At 36.3% G+C, this 18,234-nt stretch overlaps 2 protein-coding genes across 2 annotated transcripts; one reads left to right on the forward strand and one right to left on the reverse strand.

Moving 5' to 3' along the window:
• Positions 1-753: 753 nt before the first annotated feature.
• Positions 754-2,715, reverse strand: LOC142523886 (uncharacterized). Its single transcript, XM_075627618.1, has 5 exons — positions 2,191-2,715; positions 1,821-2,070; positions 1,564-1,703; positions 1,371-1,446; positions 754-1,220 (listed from the first exon to the last, which is right to left on the reverse strand). The coding sequence occupies exons 1-5, from the start codon at positions 2,713-2,715 to the stop codon at positions 754-756; spliced, it is 1,458 nt and encodes a 485-aa protein (XP_075483733.1).
• Positions 2,716-7,010: 4,295 nt separating this feature from the next.
• Positions 7,011-10,611, forward strand: LOC142525396 (nuclear transport factor 2B-like). The gene is made up of 2 exons (XM_075629682.1): positions 7,011-7,396; positions 10,211-10,611. Exons 1-2 carry the CDS (start codon positions 7,100-7,102, stop codon positions 10,283-10,285), a joined length of 372 nt encoding a protein of 123 aa, XP_075485797.1. The 5' UTR covers positions 7,011-7,099; the 3' UTR covers positions 10,286-10,611.
• The last annotated feature ends 7,623 nt before the right edge of the window (positions 10,612-18,234 follow it).

An 18,234-nucleotide genomic window follows, 5' to 3' on the forward strand; every position in this document is an offset into this window, starting at 1 on the left:
CAACTCTCATCATTGTTTGGTTATCAAGTTAATTCCACAACTCTAAAAAAAATTAACGACTAAAAATAGAAATAAAGACTAAAGTAAAATACTAAAGCATCAAATCAAATAAAACACTAAAACATCAACTCAAATCAAATCACCCCCCAAACTTAAAATATGCATTGTCCTCAATGTATAAACAAGAAAGAACAGGACAATCATACCTCCCACGACGAGCGTCAGTGCTCGCCGTCATCATCATCAACATCTTTGTCCATGTGCTGGGGTGGGGCCTGTGGAGGCGGTGCTTATTTCAGAAAAGAGGGAGGCGGCTGTGTTGTTGAGAGTTGTTCGCGATCTGACTTTTTTTTCTTTAAACTGAGTCGCGCGCATATGCGCGTTATGAAGCGGCGCATATGCGCCGAGGCTACTGTCAATTTGTGTTGTCGTGTGGCGCATATGCGCGTCCTTTGTGGCGCATATGCGCGATGGTCACTGCCTTGGATGCGGTCTGTCGCGCATATGCCCGCCCTTTGTGGTGCATATGCGCGGACTCCTCTGCCTGTGTCCAGTAGCTTTCCGATTTTTTTTTCATTACCTGCAAAAATAAAATGATTCAAATTAATACTCGAATAGAGAAAATTAAAAGTAATAACTAAGAAATTGAAATAAAATAATAAAAACAAAACGAATGCAAAAATAAATAAATGTGGGTTGCCTCCCACACATCGCTTGGTTTATTGTCATCAGCCCGACTGTCACTAATCCTGCTCATGGTGGGTCGTATGATTTTTTGGATGCCTTTATTGCCACCATTTGATCTTCAACTTCCATGGTCATCTTTCCTCGTTTCACGTCAATGATGGCTCCAACAACAGCCAATAATGGTCGTCCTAGAATGACGTGAACGTCCTGACTATTCTCCATATCGAGTACCACGAATTCTGCTAGAACTTTCAATTTGTCAATCTTAAGTTCAACATCTTCCACAATGTCCAATGGTACCTTCACCGATTTATCTGCCAGCTGCAAGCTTAATTCGGTGGGTTTTATCCTGCTCAATCCAAGTTTCTCGTAGATAGAACTTGGCATTATATTTATGCTCGCTCCTGAGTCACAGATAGCTTTTTCCACTAAATGACCCCCTATTTCACATGGTAAAATAAATTCACCGGGATCTAGCAACTTCTGAGGAAGATTTCTTCGTGTTCCTTCGGTAACTTCACCTTCCACCTGATCTACAAACTCATTATTAGTGTGTAGGTTCTTGAGATCTTCAAGACCTTTTTTCTTTTGAAATTCAGTTTGTAATTGTAAAAATCACTGGGGGTAGGGAAGTAAAGAAATATCAATGCATTGATTTAAATCATACCTATCAGATTTCTTACCTCGGGCTCTTTTGGTTGGACTTAGCTTTTCATCCCGAACAGGTGTGAGTTCGACCTCCTTCTCTTCTCTGTCTACCTATCCAATCTCTTCATGATGTATAAAAATGGCATTCGCTTCTCTTAGGTTTGGGTCTGCAGTCTTTTGAACTGCGCCTGATGGTTGAGACGTTAGTTGCTTCGTTATCTGCCCCACTTGCGATTCAAGGATTTTCAAGATCGCACCAATACTCGCCATGTGTGTCTCAAGGTTGTCCAGTCTGGACTCAGTTCTAGACATCCTTTTACCAGATTCAACAACAAATGTTCCAACTAAATCTTCAAATGATGGCTTCCCTTCCCCATTTGATGTAATGAACCCCAGTGGAGGATTCAACACATTCTTATTGTTTGCATAAGAAAAATTTTCATGGTTTTTCAACCCAGGATGATAAGTATTAGGGGGAGGGTTACCTCGATATCCGCCAAACCCTCCAACATTTCTGTTGTTGATATACTGAGCTTCTTCAAGAAAATGTGGTTCTTCAACGACAAGCGATGGTCCCTCACTATTAGATGTACTCACTTTATTCATGGTTGCTATCTGTGTAGTCAATGCTGATACTTGTGCAGTGAGTGATGTGATAGGATCCACAGCATAAACTCCGGCAGTCCTTTGTACTCCTGATCTCTCAGACGGCCATTGGTAGCTATTAATAGTCATCTGCTCAAGCAAGTCGTAGGCTTGAGCAGGAGATTTGGCAAAGATCGTGCCACCTGCCGCTGCATCCACTGTTGTCCGTGTTTGACCATTCAACCCGTTATAGAAAAACTCAATCTGTACCCAATCTTCAAAACCATGATTCAGGCACCTCCGCAACAACTCTTTGTACCTTTCCCATGCCTCATAAAGCTGCTCAAAGTCATTTTGCCTGAAAGTACTGATCTCAATCTTCAATTGTGCAGACTTGGCAGGGGGAAAATATTTAGACAGAAATTTCGTTGCCAACTCTTGCCACGTTGTGATGCTCCCCAGCGGCAATGATTGGAGCCATCCTCTCGCCTGGTCCCTGAGAAAAAATGGAAACAAGCGCAATCTAATAATATCATCAGAAACATTATTAATTTTTACCGTGTCCGTGATCTCCAGGAAAGTCCTTAAATGAACGTGAGGATCAGCAGTGGCAGTTCCTGCAAATTGGTTCTGTTGAACCATATTTATCAGTGCAGGCTTCAACTCGAAATTGTTGGCGTTTATGGTCCCTCGAGCAATGCCAGAATAATGTGTGTTGATCACTGGTCTGAAGTGGTCTCTGATAGGTATGGCGTCTGGCGGGTTATATCTCGCGTCCTCCCTGTTTTCAGTCATTGTTTGGATTTCTTCCCTTCTCGCTTTTCTTAGTCTTCTCGCAGTTCTTTCGATCTCCGGATCAAAGATAAGCAAATCAGGGCTGTGCGATCTTAGCATGCACTGCAAAACAGAAAAGATTATAACGTAAAAAAATAGATAAATAAAATAAAATCTAAATTAAAGTCAAGAATGCTTAGTAACGATATTAATATGCAATTAAACAGTTTACTCCCCGGCAACGGCGCCAAAAACTTGTCGCGTGTTTTCACTACCGCAAGTGTACGGTGTCAAGTTTTAGTACTTGTTTGAGCACAGATATCGATCCCACGAAGAGTAATTATTTAAAATTGTAAATTAATTACCATAATTGATATAGCTCAACTTTATTTAGAAAAATCAAATGGTTGGTTTATAATCACTTCAAAGAAAATAAAAATTCCTGTAATTCTAGCACGCAGCAGAAATTCAATGAGTAAAGCAATCTAGAGATATGATTTCGTCGAGTCTCCCCTATGCTAAATTAAATTCGTCTAACATATCATTAATTTGCACCATATTTATTAACCAAGAACTCACAATATTTTCTATTCTATTTTTCAAGTGATAAATAGAACTGTATAACCTATTACCGATTTTAATATGTCTATTCAAAATCATGTAACACGTAATAAATGCAACCAAAGTTCTCTTATGGATCCGCCAAAGTTATACGTCTTTTGCACGTTATAAACATCTGACGATGCGATTTCTCCTGTACTAATTTCGATCACCTCTCTCGAGTGTTAGATCTCAATTATTAGATCAGTCGAATTATGGCCAGTAATCCGAAAGCATTAAAGACAAGAAATCACAAATAAACACGATGAATTAAATAAATGAAAATTCAAAACGTCAATAACATAGGTTCGACCACGACTACGTCAATCTCTAGAAAATAAAATTAGTTCATGCTCAAATCTAGATCACAACAAAACCTGTTTGTAATCATTAAAACATAAAAGCAAAGAACCGAATTAGAAACGTGTTGAAGAGAGATAAAAGTGCGTCTCCGTGTCCGGATTTAGCGTCTTCAGTCTCCGTTCTTCGCGTTCCGTCGTCCGTATCTTCTGACTTTTTCGCTCCTTTTCTCTCTGATATGTCGGCTGCCAAAAATATTTTTCAGAACCCCCACTTAAAATCCACGAGAACCCTATTTAAGTCTGACTGTTGCGCTGCGCGCATATGCGCGACAAAGACTCGCGCATATGCGCGGGTCCTTCTGTGCATTGCCTTTTTCTTGCGCGCATGTTCGGCGCATATGCGCGCTGCTGTCTGGTCTCGCCTCACGTCTCTCGCGCATATGCGCGCCATGGGTGGCGCATATGCGCGAGGCTCACTGTATTTTACCTCGCTTCGGTGCATCGCTCGCGCATATGCGCGAGCCTCAATGCCTTCAGACCCGGGCGTCTTGCATGTTTCTCTTCTAGGTGCCATTTTCACTTTCCGTTGCGCCCGAATGACTGTCTTACCTAGGTTCCTGCAATCACACCAAAAAAACAACAAAAGTGCGTAATTCCGCCCAATCAGAAGAAGGGGAGACGTAGAAGATTTTATCTTCGAACTTCCAGAAACAATCACTGTTCAACTGCCTAATGTTTTATTGTTTCTCACCATACTCCATCGGATCGTTTCCGCACTTATTATTACGATCTGCTGGATTTACATTCGAACAAGATTAGCTATAATCTCTAACAGGATTCTAAGCACTCTTTGCAAAATAGTCTAACAAATGAAAGAGTTTATTTAACCCCTCTAAACTCTTTATCGATCCCCAACAAAGAGTTTTACATCTTAAACTACTTAAAATAATACGAATATTTTCACTATTTTATCTAAATCTTCCAGTAAATTGTTCAGTGATAATCATAATTAGAAAGTAAACTGCATTCTCAATTTGAAGATTATTTTCAGATTTTATAGATCTTAAAATCTCTTCTTTTAGGGATTCAGATAAATAATTATCTTAACAACCTTTAAATTGGCCGGTAAATTATGTTATAAGCATTTTAACAATATTTTTATCAGTATTACCAACAGTCTTACAGACAGTACTATATATAAGCGTACGATGTGCAAGTTTATATATATGTTTATTAGTAAATCCATCAATATTCCATTAATAAATAGTTTTATCATTATATTTTAACTATTTGAAAAAAAATATTCTTGTTCTTCATTCAGAACATCTATAGGAATAGCTCTATTATAATAATATTTGTTTTGAGTGAGTTTATCTGTCCATTTTATTTTATTACTTTATTCCTGAAATTCTTCTTCAGTTAAAGTTCATATATTAAGAGTTTTAAAATTTTCCTATAAAGTTTTTTCTAAATCAGAAACAAAATATTTGAATTTAAAATCTTTAATCTCTGGTGGCGGTTGAATAGAAGAGGATGCAACTGAAAAAATATTTTTGATCTTTAGCTTGTATACGAACATCTGATTTTATTCGATTTATACAAAACATAATTTTTTCAACGCAATCTCTTGAAGATATAATTTCTTTTCTTAATATTGTCAAATAAAGTTAGTATAATTTTGTTTTTGAATTATTTGATTAATATTTTAACAGTAACTTGTAACATATCATTTACAAATATTTTTGAAAAAAGGTAAAATTTAGAAATTTATAATTTTTTTCTATTTGAAAACATTGTTGTGAAGAATACATAGATTTTTGAATTTGTCCCGAAAAAAGTTTGTAATTTCTTTCGATAACATAAATTTAATTTAGAACAAAATTTATAATAAGTCAATGAAAAAAATGTATTAATTGATAATATTTTTCACAGAATTATAAAAAATTTCAATAATATATTAAAATTTTTCTTCAGAAAAACTTTGAAAATACCAATTTTTGAAAAGATCCCATTTAGAATTATAAAATTCATAATTAATCTTCTCCTAATATTGTCAAATAAATATTAGTATAATGTTTTTTTCAATTATTTAATTAATATGTTTAACAATAATTTGTAACATATTATTTTCAAATATTTTTGAAAAAAAGGGGTAACATTTAGAAATTTATCTTCTTTTTCTATTTGGAAAGATTGTTGTGGATGATACACAAATTTTTGAATATCTCATGAAAAAAGTTTATAAATCCTTTCGATAATAGAAATGCAATTATGACAATTTTTTTTAAATAAACTAATGAACAAAATGTATTAATTGATTATGTTTTTCACATAATTTATAAAATCTGTCGATAATATATTTTACTTCTTCTTCAGAACAACTTTGAAAATACCAATTTCTTAAAAAATCCCATTCGGAATTATAAAATTTATAATTAATCTTCCCCTAGAATTACCAAATAAAGATTCGTATTTTTTTTCAGTTATTTGATTAATATATTTAATAATAATTTGTAACATATCATTTTCAAATATTTTTAAAAAAGAAGTAAATTTAGAACTTTATCATTTTTATATTGGAAAATATTGTTGTAGAGGATGCATAGATATCTATATACGTCATGAAGATTCGATAACATAATGTAATTTAGAACAAAAGTTTTAATAACCGAGGAACAAAGTATATTAATTGATTCTGTTTATCATATAATTTATAAAATTTGTCAATAATATAATTAAATTCTTCTTCAGAAAAACTTTGAAAATACTAATTTTTGAAACGATCTGATTTGAAATTATAAAATTCATAATTATTTCTTTAAGGGATCACAGTTGAAAAAAAATAATATTTGCTATAAATCAAATAGAACCAAATGTTCATATATAAACTAAAGACGAAAAAAACATTATTTTGATTGCATCATCTTCTGTTCCATATTTACTTTTTTCTTGATATTCTTCTTCATCTAAAATATACAACTATTAATATATATACTTTAGATGAAGAAGAGTTTCAAGAAAAAACTAATAAAATAAAATAGGCAGATAAACTCACTTATCATTAATAATAATAGTATACAAATAAGTTCATGTTCGGTGAATTTTTGAATGTGTGTCGTTAATATTTTTGAAACGAAGATGCTGATGAGGATTTGATCTCTGCGATTACTTTCCAAACAAAAAATTACGGGAATCAAAATGAGTATGGAGACCAAAATGAAATTCAAAGACGGAAAATATGGATGATAAACACATCCCGTCTCCGTTGTCATCACTAGGTAAAATATATTCAAATCAGGCATCTTGTAGACCGAAATAAATAATTAAATTCAAGTATCTTTGTTTTACTGCCTTAACGATTTTTTTAATTGATTGACAATTTTACCCTCGTCCATTAGCTAAAAACCCCTCGTCTCCTCTCTTCTCTTCGTCAGCAATAATCGGCGGCCGCGAGCGAGTAGTAAGAACCGATCAACGGAAGGGAGTATTCGTAAAGTCAATCGATGGATCCGGAAACCTTGTCGAAGGCGTTTGTTGAACACTACTACACTACATTCGACGCAAACAGGGCCGGGCTGGCGGGCCTTTACCAAGATGCTTCGATGCTGACTTTCGAGGGCCAGAAATTCCAGGGCGCCCAAAACATTGTTAGCAAGCTTACCAGTTTGCCCTTCCATCAGTGCCAGCATCAGATCACCACCGTCGATTTCCAGCCTTCCGGTCCCGCCGGCGGGATGCTTGTTTTTGTTTCCGGTAACCTTCAACTCGCTGGGGAGCAGCATAAGCTCAAGTTTAGCCAGGCAAGTTTTTATCCTTTTTGGGTTTCGGATTGGATGTGTCCCTCACGATGCGTGACTGTCTTGGTATTGATTTTGGGGTTTGATTGATTGAATTAATTGGAGCGTGGAGCATGATTTTGTTTTAGTTTGATTTATCTATGTTTTGTTGGTGCAAAATTTGTGTCGAGCTGTGGATTATTTTTCACTAGGTTTCTAATTGGGATGGATTAGAATCGTGTTATTGAATGCTAATCACACCTTTTTAGCTCGGCTTAAAAATGTGTTGATGGTGAAACTTTGGTGATTCAATAGGTTGTGAATGTTAGAGTAGATGCCTGCAAGCCAAATGTTGGCTAGAGATTTTATTGACAAAAGTTTTAATTAACAATCTTTATTTTAATATAATTTATTATTTCATGGTTTGTTATTTCTTTATCTGTATACCAATGTTATCAAACATAGATAAAGACCTTGATTATACTTCAATACAAATGAATCGTAATTCGATGTTGAAACTCGTTTGTAAACACTGTATGATCTAAATTTGTTCCTAGTCGATTCAGCCGCCTAAAACATGGATAAAGGTCGCTTGAGCTCGAGACTAGCATCTGTGATGTTGTGTACTAAGTTTCTTGGTAAGGGCATAGAGATGTCCAAACATGCAGATGGGTAGTCATATGATGATTATACCGAACAACCCTCCCTCGGACTTTCCAAGTGGTTATCATTCATCGAGATGATAAGTCCGTGATTATGATTGTACACCATTAGTCCTTACGATACGGAACAACACTGAAGCTCTATATGCTAGGGCTGTGCTTTGACTCGTTTACCGGCTCCAGGAGATTCATCAGGTGGCGAGGTTGGGTATAGTTACGACACATATAGGAGCCAGTGCATTGTAGTCGGGGATTCACCGTTCACCTGCGGGTGTGGATATCCTATGTGATCTGATGAAATTATAGTGCGTGGAATCTCTGGCCAGAGTATGAGATGTACGTTAGAGAAGGAGTTCTCCAACCGTACATGCGATGCCACTATTTATAGTTATCACATAGCTATCGAATTAATATGCAACCCTCGGTGAATCAATGGTTGCAGATTCGATCGGGATATATGAGATGAAGGGACCGTACTGTACACTAATCATAATCGACTGATTCTTGCAGGCAGTATTAGTGATACCTAGGGAATCATGGGACGATGCTACTAGATGCTCTTACCATGGTTCGATGGGTTTAATCAGAAATATGATTTTTGACATTCTCATGATCAATTGTTGATACATAGAATGGGGCAATTAAGGGTAAGCCCGAATAAAGGATTATGTCCTGAATCACAAGGAGTTGTGAACCCACGGCTAGCTGTATCCCTGAACCATTGAGGGTCACACAAGCACTGGATCGTTTGTTCCCGTTGAGAGAGAATAAATTCAAGATGTTGAATTTATATAATGATATAGTAAATTCAAGGAGTTGAATTTATGATAATTAAATTTTAAGAGAATAAATTCAAGAAGTTGAATTTATAATTAAATATTAAACTCAAATGTTGAATTTATAATCGATTTTAATTTATTAATCTCAAAAATTGAGTTTATCAAATATTAAATTAAAATTGGTGTGGAGTATGTTTAATGGGCTTGTAGGAGTACAAGTCTAAAATACTAAATAATTAAAGTTCTTAATGGACTTTGATTAATTAATTAAACTAGTTGGACTAGCACATTTAATTAATCAAGCCTATTAGTGTTAATTATGATTATTAAGTGATGACTTAATTATAAATAGGGGTAAGCAAGGCATAACACTAGCCACCACCAAATGAGAATTTCGAAATTCTCTTTCCCAAAGACCTAAAAATTTCGGCCACCCTTTTTGAAGGAAAATGTTGAGCCGTCTCTCAAGCCTTGATCTCCAACACAAAAACTTCTCCCAATTTTCTAGTGCAAATTGGAAGACGAATAGATCATTAGTCGTGGACCTGATTAGAAGAAAAAGAAAGGAGTCTCTTGAAGAAAGTTCGTAAGGATTTATCAAGAGCTAGATCCGTCATACCGGATCAGTTGGAGCTAAGTGATTTAATCACCAAAAGCATAAAATTCTTATGCCCTATGAATGTTGATTCAATAAACCATACAAGTGCCCAAACAAAATTTATTTTGATTGTCAAAATAAAATATAAAATTTTAAACTTCCGCTGCCGTTTGGGGCACGAGAAAACCGAGATCCAACAGTGAAATGCAGATCGTTTGAAATTTTCTTTAAATATTAAGATTGGATGTATTATTTATTCTGTTTGATAAAGTCTGTGGTGCTCAGGCTTTAAGAAACTCATGCACTTCTCTGTGCTAATGAAATTTAGCTTGCCTCTGATATTAAGCATCAGGGTTTGATGATTGGTTGATATCTTGGCACAAATTTAATTTTTTGAACTGTAAATAGCGTGGTGAAAATCTTTTTATATTACGAAGGATTTTGATTCCTCATAAAGAACTAAGATTGTAATTTCCATTCTGGTTTGATGTAAGTAGACAACTGTGAGAGCAGAGAAGTGAAGGCGTTGTGCAGAATTTCCATTCTCGCTTTTGTTCGCCTTATTTCCTAATACACTTATCTGGTTAAGGAACAAAGAATAAGTTACAAAATGGGGGTGAGAATGTGCAGAATTCTGTAATAAAAGAAGTGTTTTTTAAAGATATAAATTTTTATCCTGTATCACTCTGTTTAAAGTGATGTTCCACAAGCAATTTTAAAATGCAGTCTTTTTTACTTGTACATACATCAATTATATTTCAAGTTTTTATAAATCCCACCTTGTTTACTTGTTTTCCAGATGTTCCATTTGATGCCGACACCGCAGGGCAGCTATTATGTGTTGAATGACATCTTCCGGCTTAACTATGCTTAACAGCCATTCATCAGAGATACCGCTCAAAGTTAATGTTGTTCCAAGTGCTCTAGAGAGCACATATCATATCATATCTTTGGTGGTCAAGGCTCGTTGAAACGGACACCTAGCGATTTTATAGATGCATCTTTTTTTCTTTTTTTTATCATGATTTATTTAATGCATTTGGTTTGTAGCATGATTGAGATTTTACTATTGATGGTTAACTCAACTATCCCGAACTGACCATGCATTTTCGTCGTTGCGATTCTTGTGACCAATGACTCCCAAATTTGCTTAAAGTTGGTTGTTTAGTCAGTCATCTGTTTACTCCAATGATTTTATTACGATATTGTTGAGTCACTTTTTTCAAATGTTCGAGCTTCAATGTTAATTCAATGTTCTATTCCAAGACTGGTGATTGTAATTAAGACTGGTTTTAAGTTTGTGTTTGAGTGAAATAATTTTGATCAAAGCAAAAATGGTCTCTTAATAGGAAAGGGATACTTGGACAAGAGAGTATTCAAGATATCAATTAAAAAAAAAATTATTTATTTGCTCTTAGTGTTTTTATTTATGACATACTAGACTTGGATATATAAATTATTACACATTGAGAAGATTTAAGAATTTAAATTTATTGTCAAACTTAGATATTGATAAAATACATAAAAGTAGGTCTCTTGTGAGACGGTCTCACGAATCTTTATCTGTGAGACGGGTCAACGCTATCGATATTCACAATTAAAAGTAATACTCTTAGCATAAAAAGTAATACTTTTTCATGGATGACCCAAATAAGAGATACGTCTCACAAAATACGACCTGTGAGATCGTTTCACACAAGTTTTTGCCAATAATGTGAAGTATGCGTTGTGGCAAAAATGTCTAAGTTACCTTTTCAGTCGATGGAAAGAAGTACAACTAACTCTTTTGGAATTAATTCACATTAATATATGTGATTTAATTTTCAAACAAAAAAAGAGGAAAAAATATTTTATTATTTTTATTGATAATTGCATGAAATATTGTTATCTGTCTTTTAAGAGATAAAGATAAGACATTGGAGGTATTCAAAAATTCCAAGAATGAAATTGAGAATCAAATGCAAAACGAATAAAAATGATTAGTGGTGATATATAAGGAGAATATGGTGAACTATTTGATGAATTTTTTGCATGGAATACGACATAATTCACCTTCACCAAACTATGGAACCTTAATCTCCTCGACTAAATGAGATCGTCAACATTGAAAAAAATGATAAATGCATCATTGATAAGTTTGAGCTTACCCTAGGATTTGTTTTTGGGGAAATTGTAACAAGCCAGTTATAATGGTATAATTATTATTAGTAATAAATTTAAATCATATATATATATACATATATATTGCTTCTTCTAATGGATAAATGAGAGGTCAATTATCTTAAACACTCGACATCCTTTCCTCATCAGGAGTCAATTACCTCATACACTTGACATCCTCTCGTAATTTAATTTGGCCTATCAATACCATCATATTATCAGGAAAAAATAAGAAAATTTCAGTAGAAAAGAGAGGAGAAGAAAAATGAGTGAGAAAATGGCAAGAAATGAGGAAATGCTTGAAAATAGTAATCGGCATTAAATAATTCTGAAAAAATTACCTAAGCTTTCTATCACACCCAGAATCAAGTTGGCGCAGGAGTTAATTTAGAAAAAAATATTCACAGATTACTTAAAAAAAATAAAAAAAATCGTGAGAATCTACAAAAGTATATTTTCAGAAATAACATTTTTTAATTGTATGTTTATGCACTTGAAAATCTTGCTTAAAGATTTCCTTAGGTTGTGGTTATAACATAAATGTTGTTCATTGTGTTGAGGACAATCTAGACATCTCGAAATATCGGCCAGAAAGTCACCTGAAGCTATTATTTTCTGGTAGCAAAGTTGATATCCAACCAATTTTACAATTCCAATTTTGGGAAAAAAATATGTTGCTTTTCTCATAATACTTTGTATACAAAAGTTGTAGATCTTGATGAGTGGAGTGTTCCCTGAAATTCTCAGCCGCGCATGGCATCGGCATCATTGCCGCGCGCCGCCCCGATGGCTGGAATTTCCATGTCCGAAGGTTTCTGCACTTTCTTTACACTATAATTTCAAATTTCAAAGTTTTTGGACCAGTCTATGAATTTCTATGAATTTTTGAAGGAAATACAAAATCAAGATCCACAAAGTTTTGGAATGGTTATCTTCAATTTTGAGGCTTCTGGATTTCAATCATGCACACTGTTTTTTCACTTGAGTATAGAAAGGAAAATGTCGAACATGATGCCAGTATGCTCAAGATTCAATCAATGGCCAGAAACAATAGCGCAAGTCTCATTTTTGGAGCCGGAAATACTCCTAGTCAAACAGGCTGAAATTTTACGATCTAGGTAGAATGATTTTAGAATTAGAAAAAAATTCTCAACAAAAGTTATAGCATTTTACAAAATACACCTATTGTGAAAATTTCTGAATTTTTGGAATTAATTTCGAATTATTATGATTTTTTCATAAATTTAAAGTGTATCCAAGAACCAAATTTAATAAAAATCTGAACTTAGACAAATTAATTCTTGAAGAATCTTACTAACACATGAATTATCACAAAATTGATGAATATAGGAATATTGAAGCAATTGGATTATCAAAGCAAAATCACTCTGTAAGATAGAAAGATGAGGTTTATTATTGATTTTATGACCTGTTTGGCATTCGGTCTGGAATTTATCGTAGGGTTTCATAACTACTGCTTGATTCATATATATTGCATCATATCATGCATTTCTTATTTATTGATCATATTGTAATTCATATTAAATTTATTAATTTCTTATTGGTTACCGATCGGCTATTACTGATTGAATGACTGAATGAATGATTAAATGATTGAATGAATGGAGCCGGGACAACGATCATCGAATCAGATTATAGTCCCCTGGACAACATGACTTAGGCCCAGAAATTGAGTCCAATGAACAACGGGTTCTAATCTCATACTAATCCATTTACAGATTGTATATGAGTATGTGGGAAAAAGTGATACACCGAATAATGGTGGGAGCCGTTAGTTTTACATTATATTATACGTTAGTATTTGGGGCCCACATAGTGGAATCAGAGTCATGTTAAAATAGTTCGATAATGTGTCATTTATATTTGACATACCTTGTTAATTTAAATTTTTTTGTTTTAATGTATTACAGGATGACTGACCCATATTATGTACCGAGAGTAGTCATGGAAATTGAAATAGGATATCTACGTAACGAAGTGATTTCCTTGCAGTATGAGATAGGGATCTTATTTGGGAAACTCAAGACATGTGAACAAAAATTTGGGTATGCTTAGTATGTGTAGAAGTATATGAGGTTTTGTTTGATTGATATCCATGAGTTCTATGATAGTAGACTGAGGAGTCTATTGAGAGGATTACCCGACACTTTGATACATCACACTATATTCTCAGGACGGGAGAGGGTGGATAGTGTTTTACAGCACTAGTAGCAGTATTCGGAGCCATTCAGTAAGTTTGAGGTAGGAGAGACCAGCACAACACCAGGTGGTAGGAATGCTCGCATGCCCATTCCACCAATTCTACTAGACGTGGGATAGCCCGTTATCACCCTAGTCACATATCTTTTTCCTGCTATTTCGATATCTTCATGTGGTCCCCTGTGACTAGCATGTTTGAGGATATCTTTACCGATTGGGTTGGGGTAGAGCCAGAGCAGGTTGTGGGAGGGGAAGTGCTATCGAGCGGTGACATAGAAATACCAATGCCCACCTCAGTCGCACCAGCACCAGAAGTACTATTAGTTCCGACTGGAACCCATGTTAGTGAGGAGTCAGAACCATCAGAACATACCTTGTCAGAAGAGGGGAAGTTAGAGTTTTCTACATCAGCCAACTTTTATTTTACAATTAAATAGTTATTATTGGGCCTAATTTACCTATGATTGAAGGGCTCAATTACTCCTAAACAAAATAGCCCAAAACCGAACCCATTAACGTGTATTTTTCGGAAAAAAAATAAAAGGAATCCTAGGGTCATTGAACTCAATAGTATCCGTCCATTTCACACACCAAACACACAAAATTTTCGAGAATTTCAAGAGAAATTTCAAGTCTTTCATCTCCCTTCGCAACACACGCCGACGATCAGATATTCAAGTGTTTTAAACGCAAAGGCGCGCTTGTAAAATCTTTCGATGCACCATTCAAATAATATTATGCATGTTTTATGTATTTTAGCATGAAAAATATTTTGGTGCAAATCATTTAAGATTTTGATTATTATTTTCAAAGTTTTGATGATTTTTATGCGTATATGAACACGTTACGAATTCTAAGGGACATGCTATCAATATAAGACGTTAAAGGGCTGGGAAAAGTGACGTTTAAGGGGCAACACGAAGGCTGGACAATGGCTGGAAGAGGCGCGCATGGGAGGAAGCATGTGCACCTAGGATTTCATGGAGTTTTGGCACATGATGGCTCGTCTAGGAGGAGCAGCCATACAAGGGCTTAAACCAGGGAACTTTACTGGCCGTGACTTGACTTTAGGAAGAGACCATGAGGCACTGGACTCTTGGCTCGGTGAGGAGAAACATCGAGCAAAAACCCTAGGGACCATGTAGTGCGTGCGGCTTGGTGATTAAGGGAAGCGGTGTGCAGGTTGTAAACTTGAACCAGGGGCTCACTAAGGTCCTAGGCAGGGGCTAGAGGGTAGGCTCAGGGAGGACTAGGTGTTGGTGGCTCAGGGGTTCGATAAGGGGAGAGCCGCGATCAAGGGGCTTGCGTGCATGGGTGCGTTCGACTCTACTTTGGGCTAGGGGCTGGTACGCTGGTCTAGTAGGGTTCAGGTAGGGTCCAGGAGGGTCAGGGTTAGGTCTGGTCCTAGGTGGCTAAAGGGTGGCTCGGTGTTTGGGGAAAATAATGGCTTGGTTTATTGGCTAGGGTTCGATTGTAGATTAGAAAGGTAATTGGTTCGAACCTTGGTCCACGGGGGTTGATTCATGGTTCATGAGGGTAGTTTAGGTATGAAAAGCTTAAATTTAAAATTTGGGATGAAAATATTAAGTTTGGAACTGATTCGGGATTAAAACGCTTCTCGGTTTAGTAATTAAGAAAATAAATCGAAAGGCTCGGGTTTACTTCTAAGAAAAATATAAAAAGTCAATTTTAAGGTTATATGATGATTTAAGATAGGCTCGAGTCGATAAAAATAAGAAAAAGTCAAAATCGAGGATTTTGGGGTCGAGGGGTAAAATCATCATTTTGCGTCTCGGGTAGTCCGAAAGGTCTGGCAGTGTCCCGAAGAATCATAATATATGATAAAAGATATTTTAAAACTTTTATGAGGAAAATATGTAATTTTATGATGAATGCTAAAGCTGTACGATTTTTCCTGTTAAAATGCTATTTTTCGCTTTTGGAAAGTACACGATATTTTACGAATAAAAAGGAAAAAAAATATTTTGAAGGATGTGAATTGACTGTGACAAATATTATATTATTGGGAATATCGTGAGGGATAAGACCCACTGAGGATCCAGATGGAGCCCGTTTACGGGAGAAGACCCTAGAGAGAACCCAACGATTGTGTTTCCATTCACGGTGGTTCCTAATGCCCGTCCCCCTGCGCAATGTTGACCTAAGAATGACCATTCGACCTCATGATACGATTACAGCTTGTCACTTTCAAGGATCAAACTTCACCCAAAAATGATATAGGATGATGGAAAGCTTTACGATTAAATGATTTATGATTACAAGCTTATTTTAAATAAAAATATGATTTTTATGCATGTGTATGTATATGTATTATTTGTTACTCAGGGTTAGAACGTGTTGAGTCATTAGACTCACTAGGTTTGGATGGTTGCAAGTGAGGATGATATTGAGGGAGGCGCTGACGCTTGAGTGGATCGAGTCTGCCAGTACACTTCCAAGGGACACTTGTTTCCGCATTAGCTTGATAGTTAAAGTTTTGAAATAAAGATTTTGAGAACGATTTATTTAGAGATTTTAATGCTTTATTTTGAAGTTTAGTTTTGATCATGTCAAATGTTGATGTAGGATTTTGTTAATTGAAGACTTAATGATTTTTATGCACTTGAGATTTTAAATGTTAAATAAATTTTTGGATGTTGAAAATGTTGAGATATTTTAGTATGCAAGTTTTGACTTTTATAAATAAAAAATAGTAGGATTTTAATGTGTAACGACCCATTACAGGCCCAGTGGACCGCCCATACGGCCCACTGCCCCGATCGACCCAAGGCTATCCCGATCTTGGGCTCTGCTCTATGGGCCTTGGCCCATCTATGGAACTCTTTCCCTCACGGGCTTTCCATAGGCGTCGTACGGGTTACTCATAGAACTCTTCAGCCCATACACTGAAGCTTGTGCCTTCCCAGGATCGAACCTAAGACCACATGGATATATAGGCTCTCAATTGGTACCAGGATTGTGCTAAGTACCTATATATCCATGTGGTCTTAGGTTCGATCATGGGAAGGCACAAGCTTCAGTGCATGGGCTGAAGAGTTCTATGAGTAACCCGTACGACGCCTATGGAAAGCCCGTGAGAGAAAGAGTTCCATAGATGGGCCAAGGCCCATAGAGCAGAGCCCAAGATCGGGATAGCCTTGGGTCGATCGGGGCAGTGGGCCGTATGGGCGGTCCACACACTGAAGCTTGTGCCTTCCCAGGATCGAACCTAAGACCACATGGATATATAGGCTCTCAATTGGTACCAGGATTGTGCTAAGTACCTATATATCCATGTGGTCTTAGGTTCGATCATGGGAAGGCACAAGCTTCAGTGCATGGGCTGAAGAGTTCTATGAGTAACCCGTACGACGCCTATGGAAAGCCCGTGAGAGAAAGAGTTCCATAGATGGGCCAAGGCCCATAGAGCAGAGCCCAAGATCGGGATAGCCTTGGGTCGATCGGGGCAGTGGGCCGTATGGGCGGTCCACTGGGCCTGTAATGGGTCGTTACAATAAAAGGCGCCTTTTATTGTAACGACCCATTACAGGCCCAGTGGACCGCCCATACGGCCCACTGTCCCGATCGACCCAAGGCTATCCCGATCTTGAGCTCTGCTCTATGGGCCTTGGCCCATCTATGGAACTCTTTTCCTCACGGGCTTTCCATAGGCGTCGTACGGGTTACTCATAGAACTCCTCCAGCCCATGAACTGGAGTCTGTGCCAAGTGCTCACGTCATCATGCTGGGACTTGTATGTATGGATCGGGGCAGTGGGCCGTATGGGCGGTCCACTGGGCCTGTAATGGGTCGTTACATAATGTTAAAAAATAGTGCACGTTTCACGCGCCCTTCTAGAAACCCAAAGCCGAAAACCCTAGTCCCTTTAAACCCAAAGAAAGCGCGGCTCTTCCCTGGCCTCTTCCAGCTTTTAGATGTCATCTAGGGTTTAGGGTTTAGAAAATCTACATGGATTCTCCTGAATCTTATCTAGGATTATAACTAGATTTTTTGACCAGCTAAGACATCTACTAGACAATGTTTGATTAGGACACTCTAGATCAACTTGTTAAAACTTATAGTTAGTTTGATTAGGATAGTCTAGTCCAATTATTCAAAACATCTATTAGGTATTTTGTCTAACTAGACTCCTACTAGTTAGAATTTCACCAAGATACTCCAATCATATTAATCAAATAATCCATAATCGAGGTTTTATCATCATCCTGATCAACGATCAAACATTACCAATGTGAAGAGTGCACACCACTCGTTATAATTATGTAAAGTATACTTTTCGAAAATAACGAAGTTGAATTCAACTTGTCAAAGTCAGTTGTAAAAAGTTAACTCTATAAAAATCAATTATTCAAATGTAGACTTTGTCAAAATTCAATTTAGTCAAATCTAAATTGTAAAATTCAATTGAGTCATAGTCAAAGT

Source organism: Primulina tabacum, chromosome 14 (assembly GCF_025594145.1).
Source record: "Primulina tabacum isolate GXHZ01 chromosome 14, ASM2559414v2, whole genome shotgun sequence".
Taxonomy (NCBI): domain Eukaryota; kingdom Viridiplantae; phylum Streptophyta; class Magnoliopsida; order Lamiales; family Gesneriaceae; genus Primulina; species Primulina tabacum.

Excerpts from the sequence above, each read along its gene's own strand:
- LOC142523886 (XM_075627618.1), bottom strand. The coding sequence starts at position 2,715 with ATGACTGAAAACAGGGAGGACGCGAGATATAACCCGCCAGACGCCATA. Across the intron at positions 2,071-2,190 it reads ATCATGGTTTTGAAGATTGG|ATGACTATTAATAGCTACCA; the intron begins GTACAGATTGAG and ends TTGCTTGAGCAG. Across the intron at positions 1,447-1,563 it reads TGAAAATCCTTGAATCGCAA|GTAGACAGAGAAGAGAAGGA; the intron begins GTGGGGCAGATA and ends GAGATTGGATAG.
- LOC142525396 (XM_075629682.1), top strand. The coding sequence starts at position 7,100 with ATGGATCCGGAAACCTTGTCGAAGGCGTTTGTTGAACACTACTACACT. Across the intron at positions 7,397-10,210 it reads ATAAGCTCAAGTTTAGCCAG|ATGTTCCATTTGATGCCGAC; the intron begins GCAAGTTTTTAT and ends CTTGTTTTCCAG.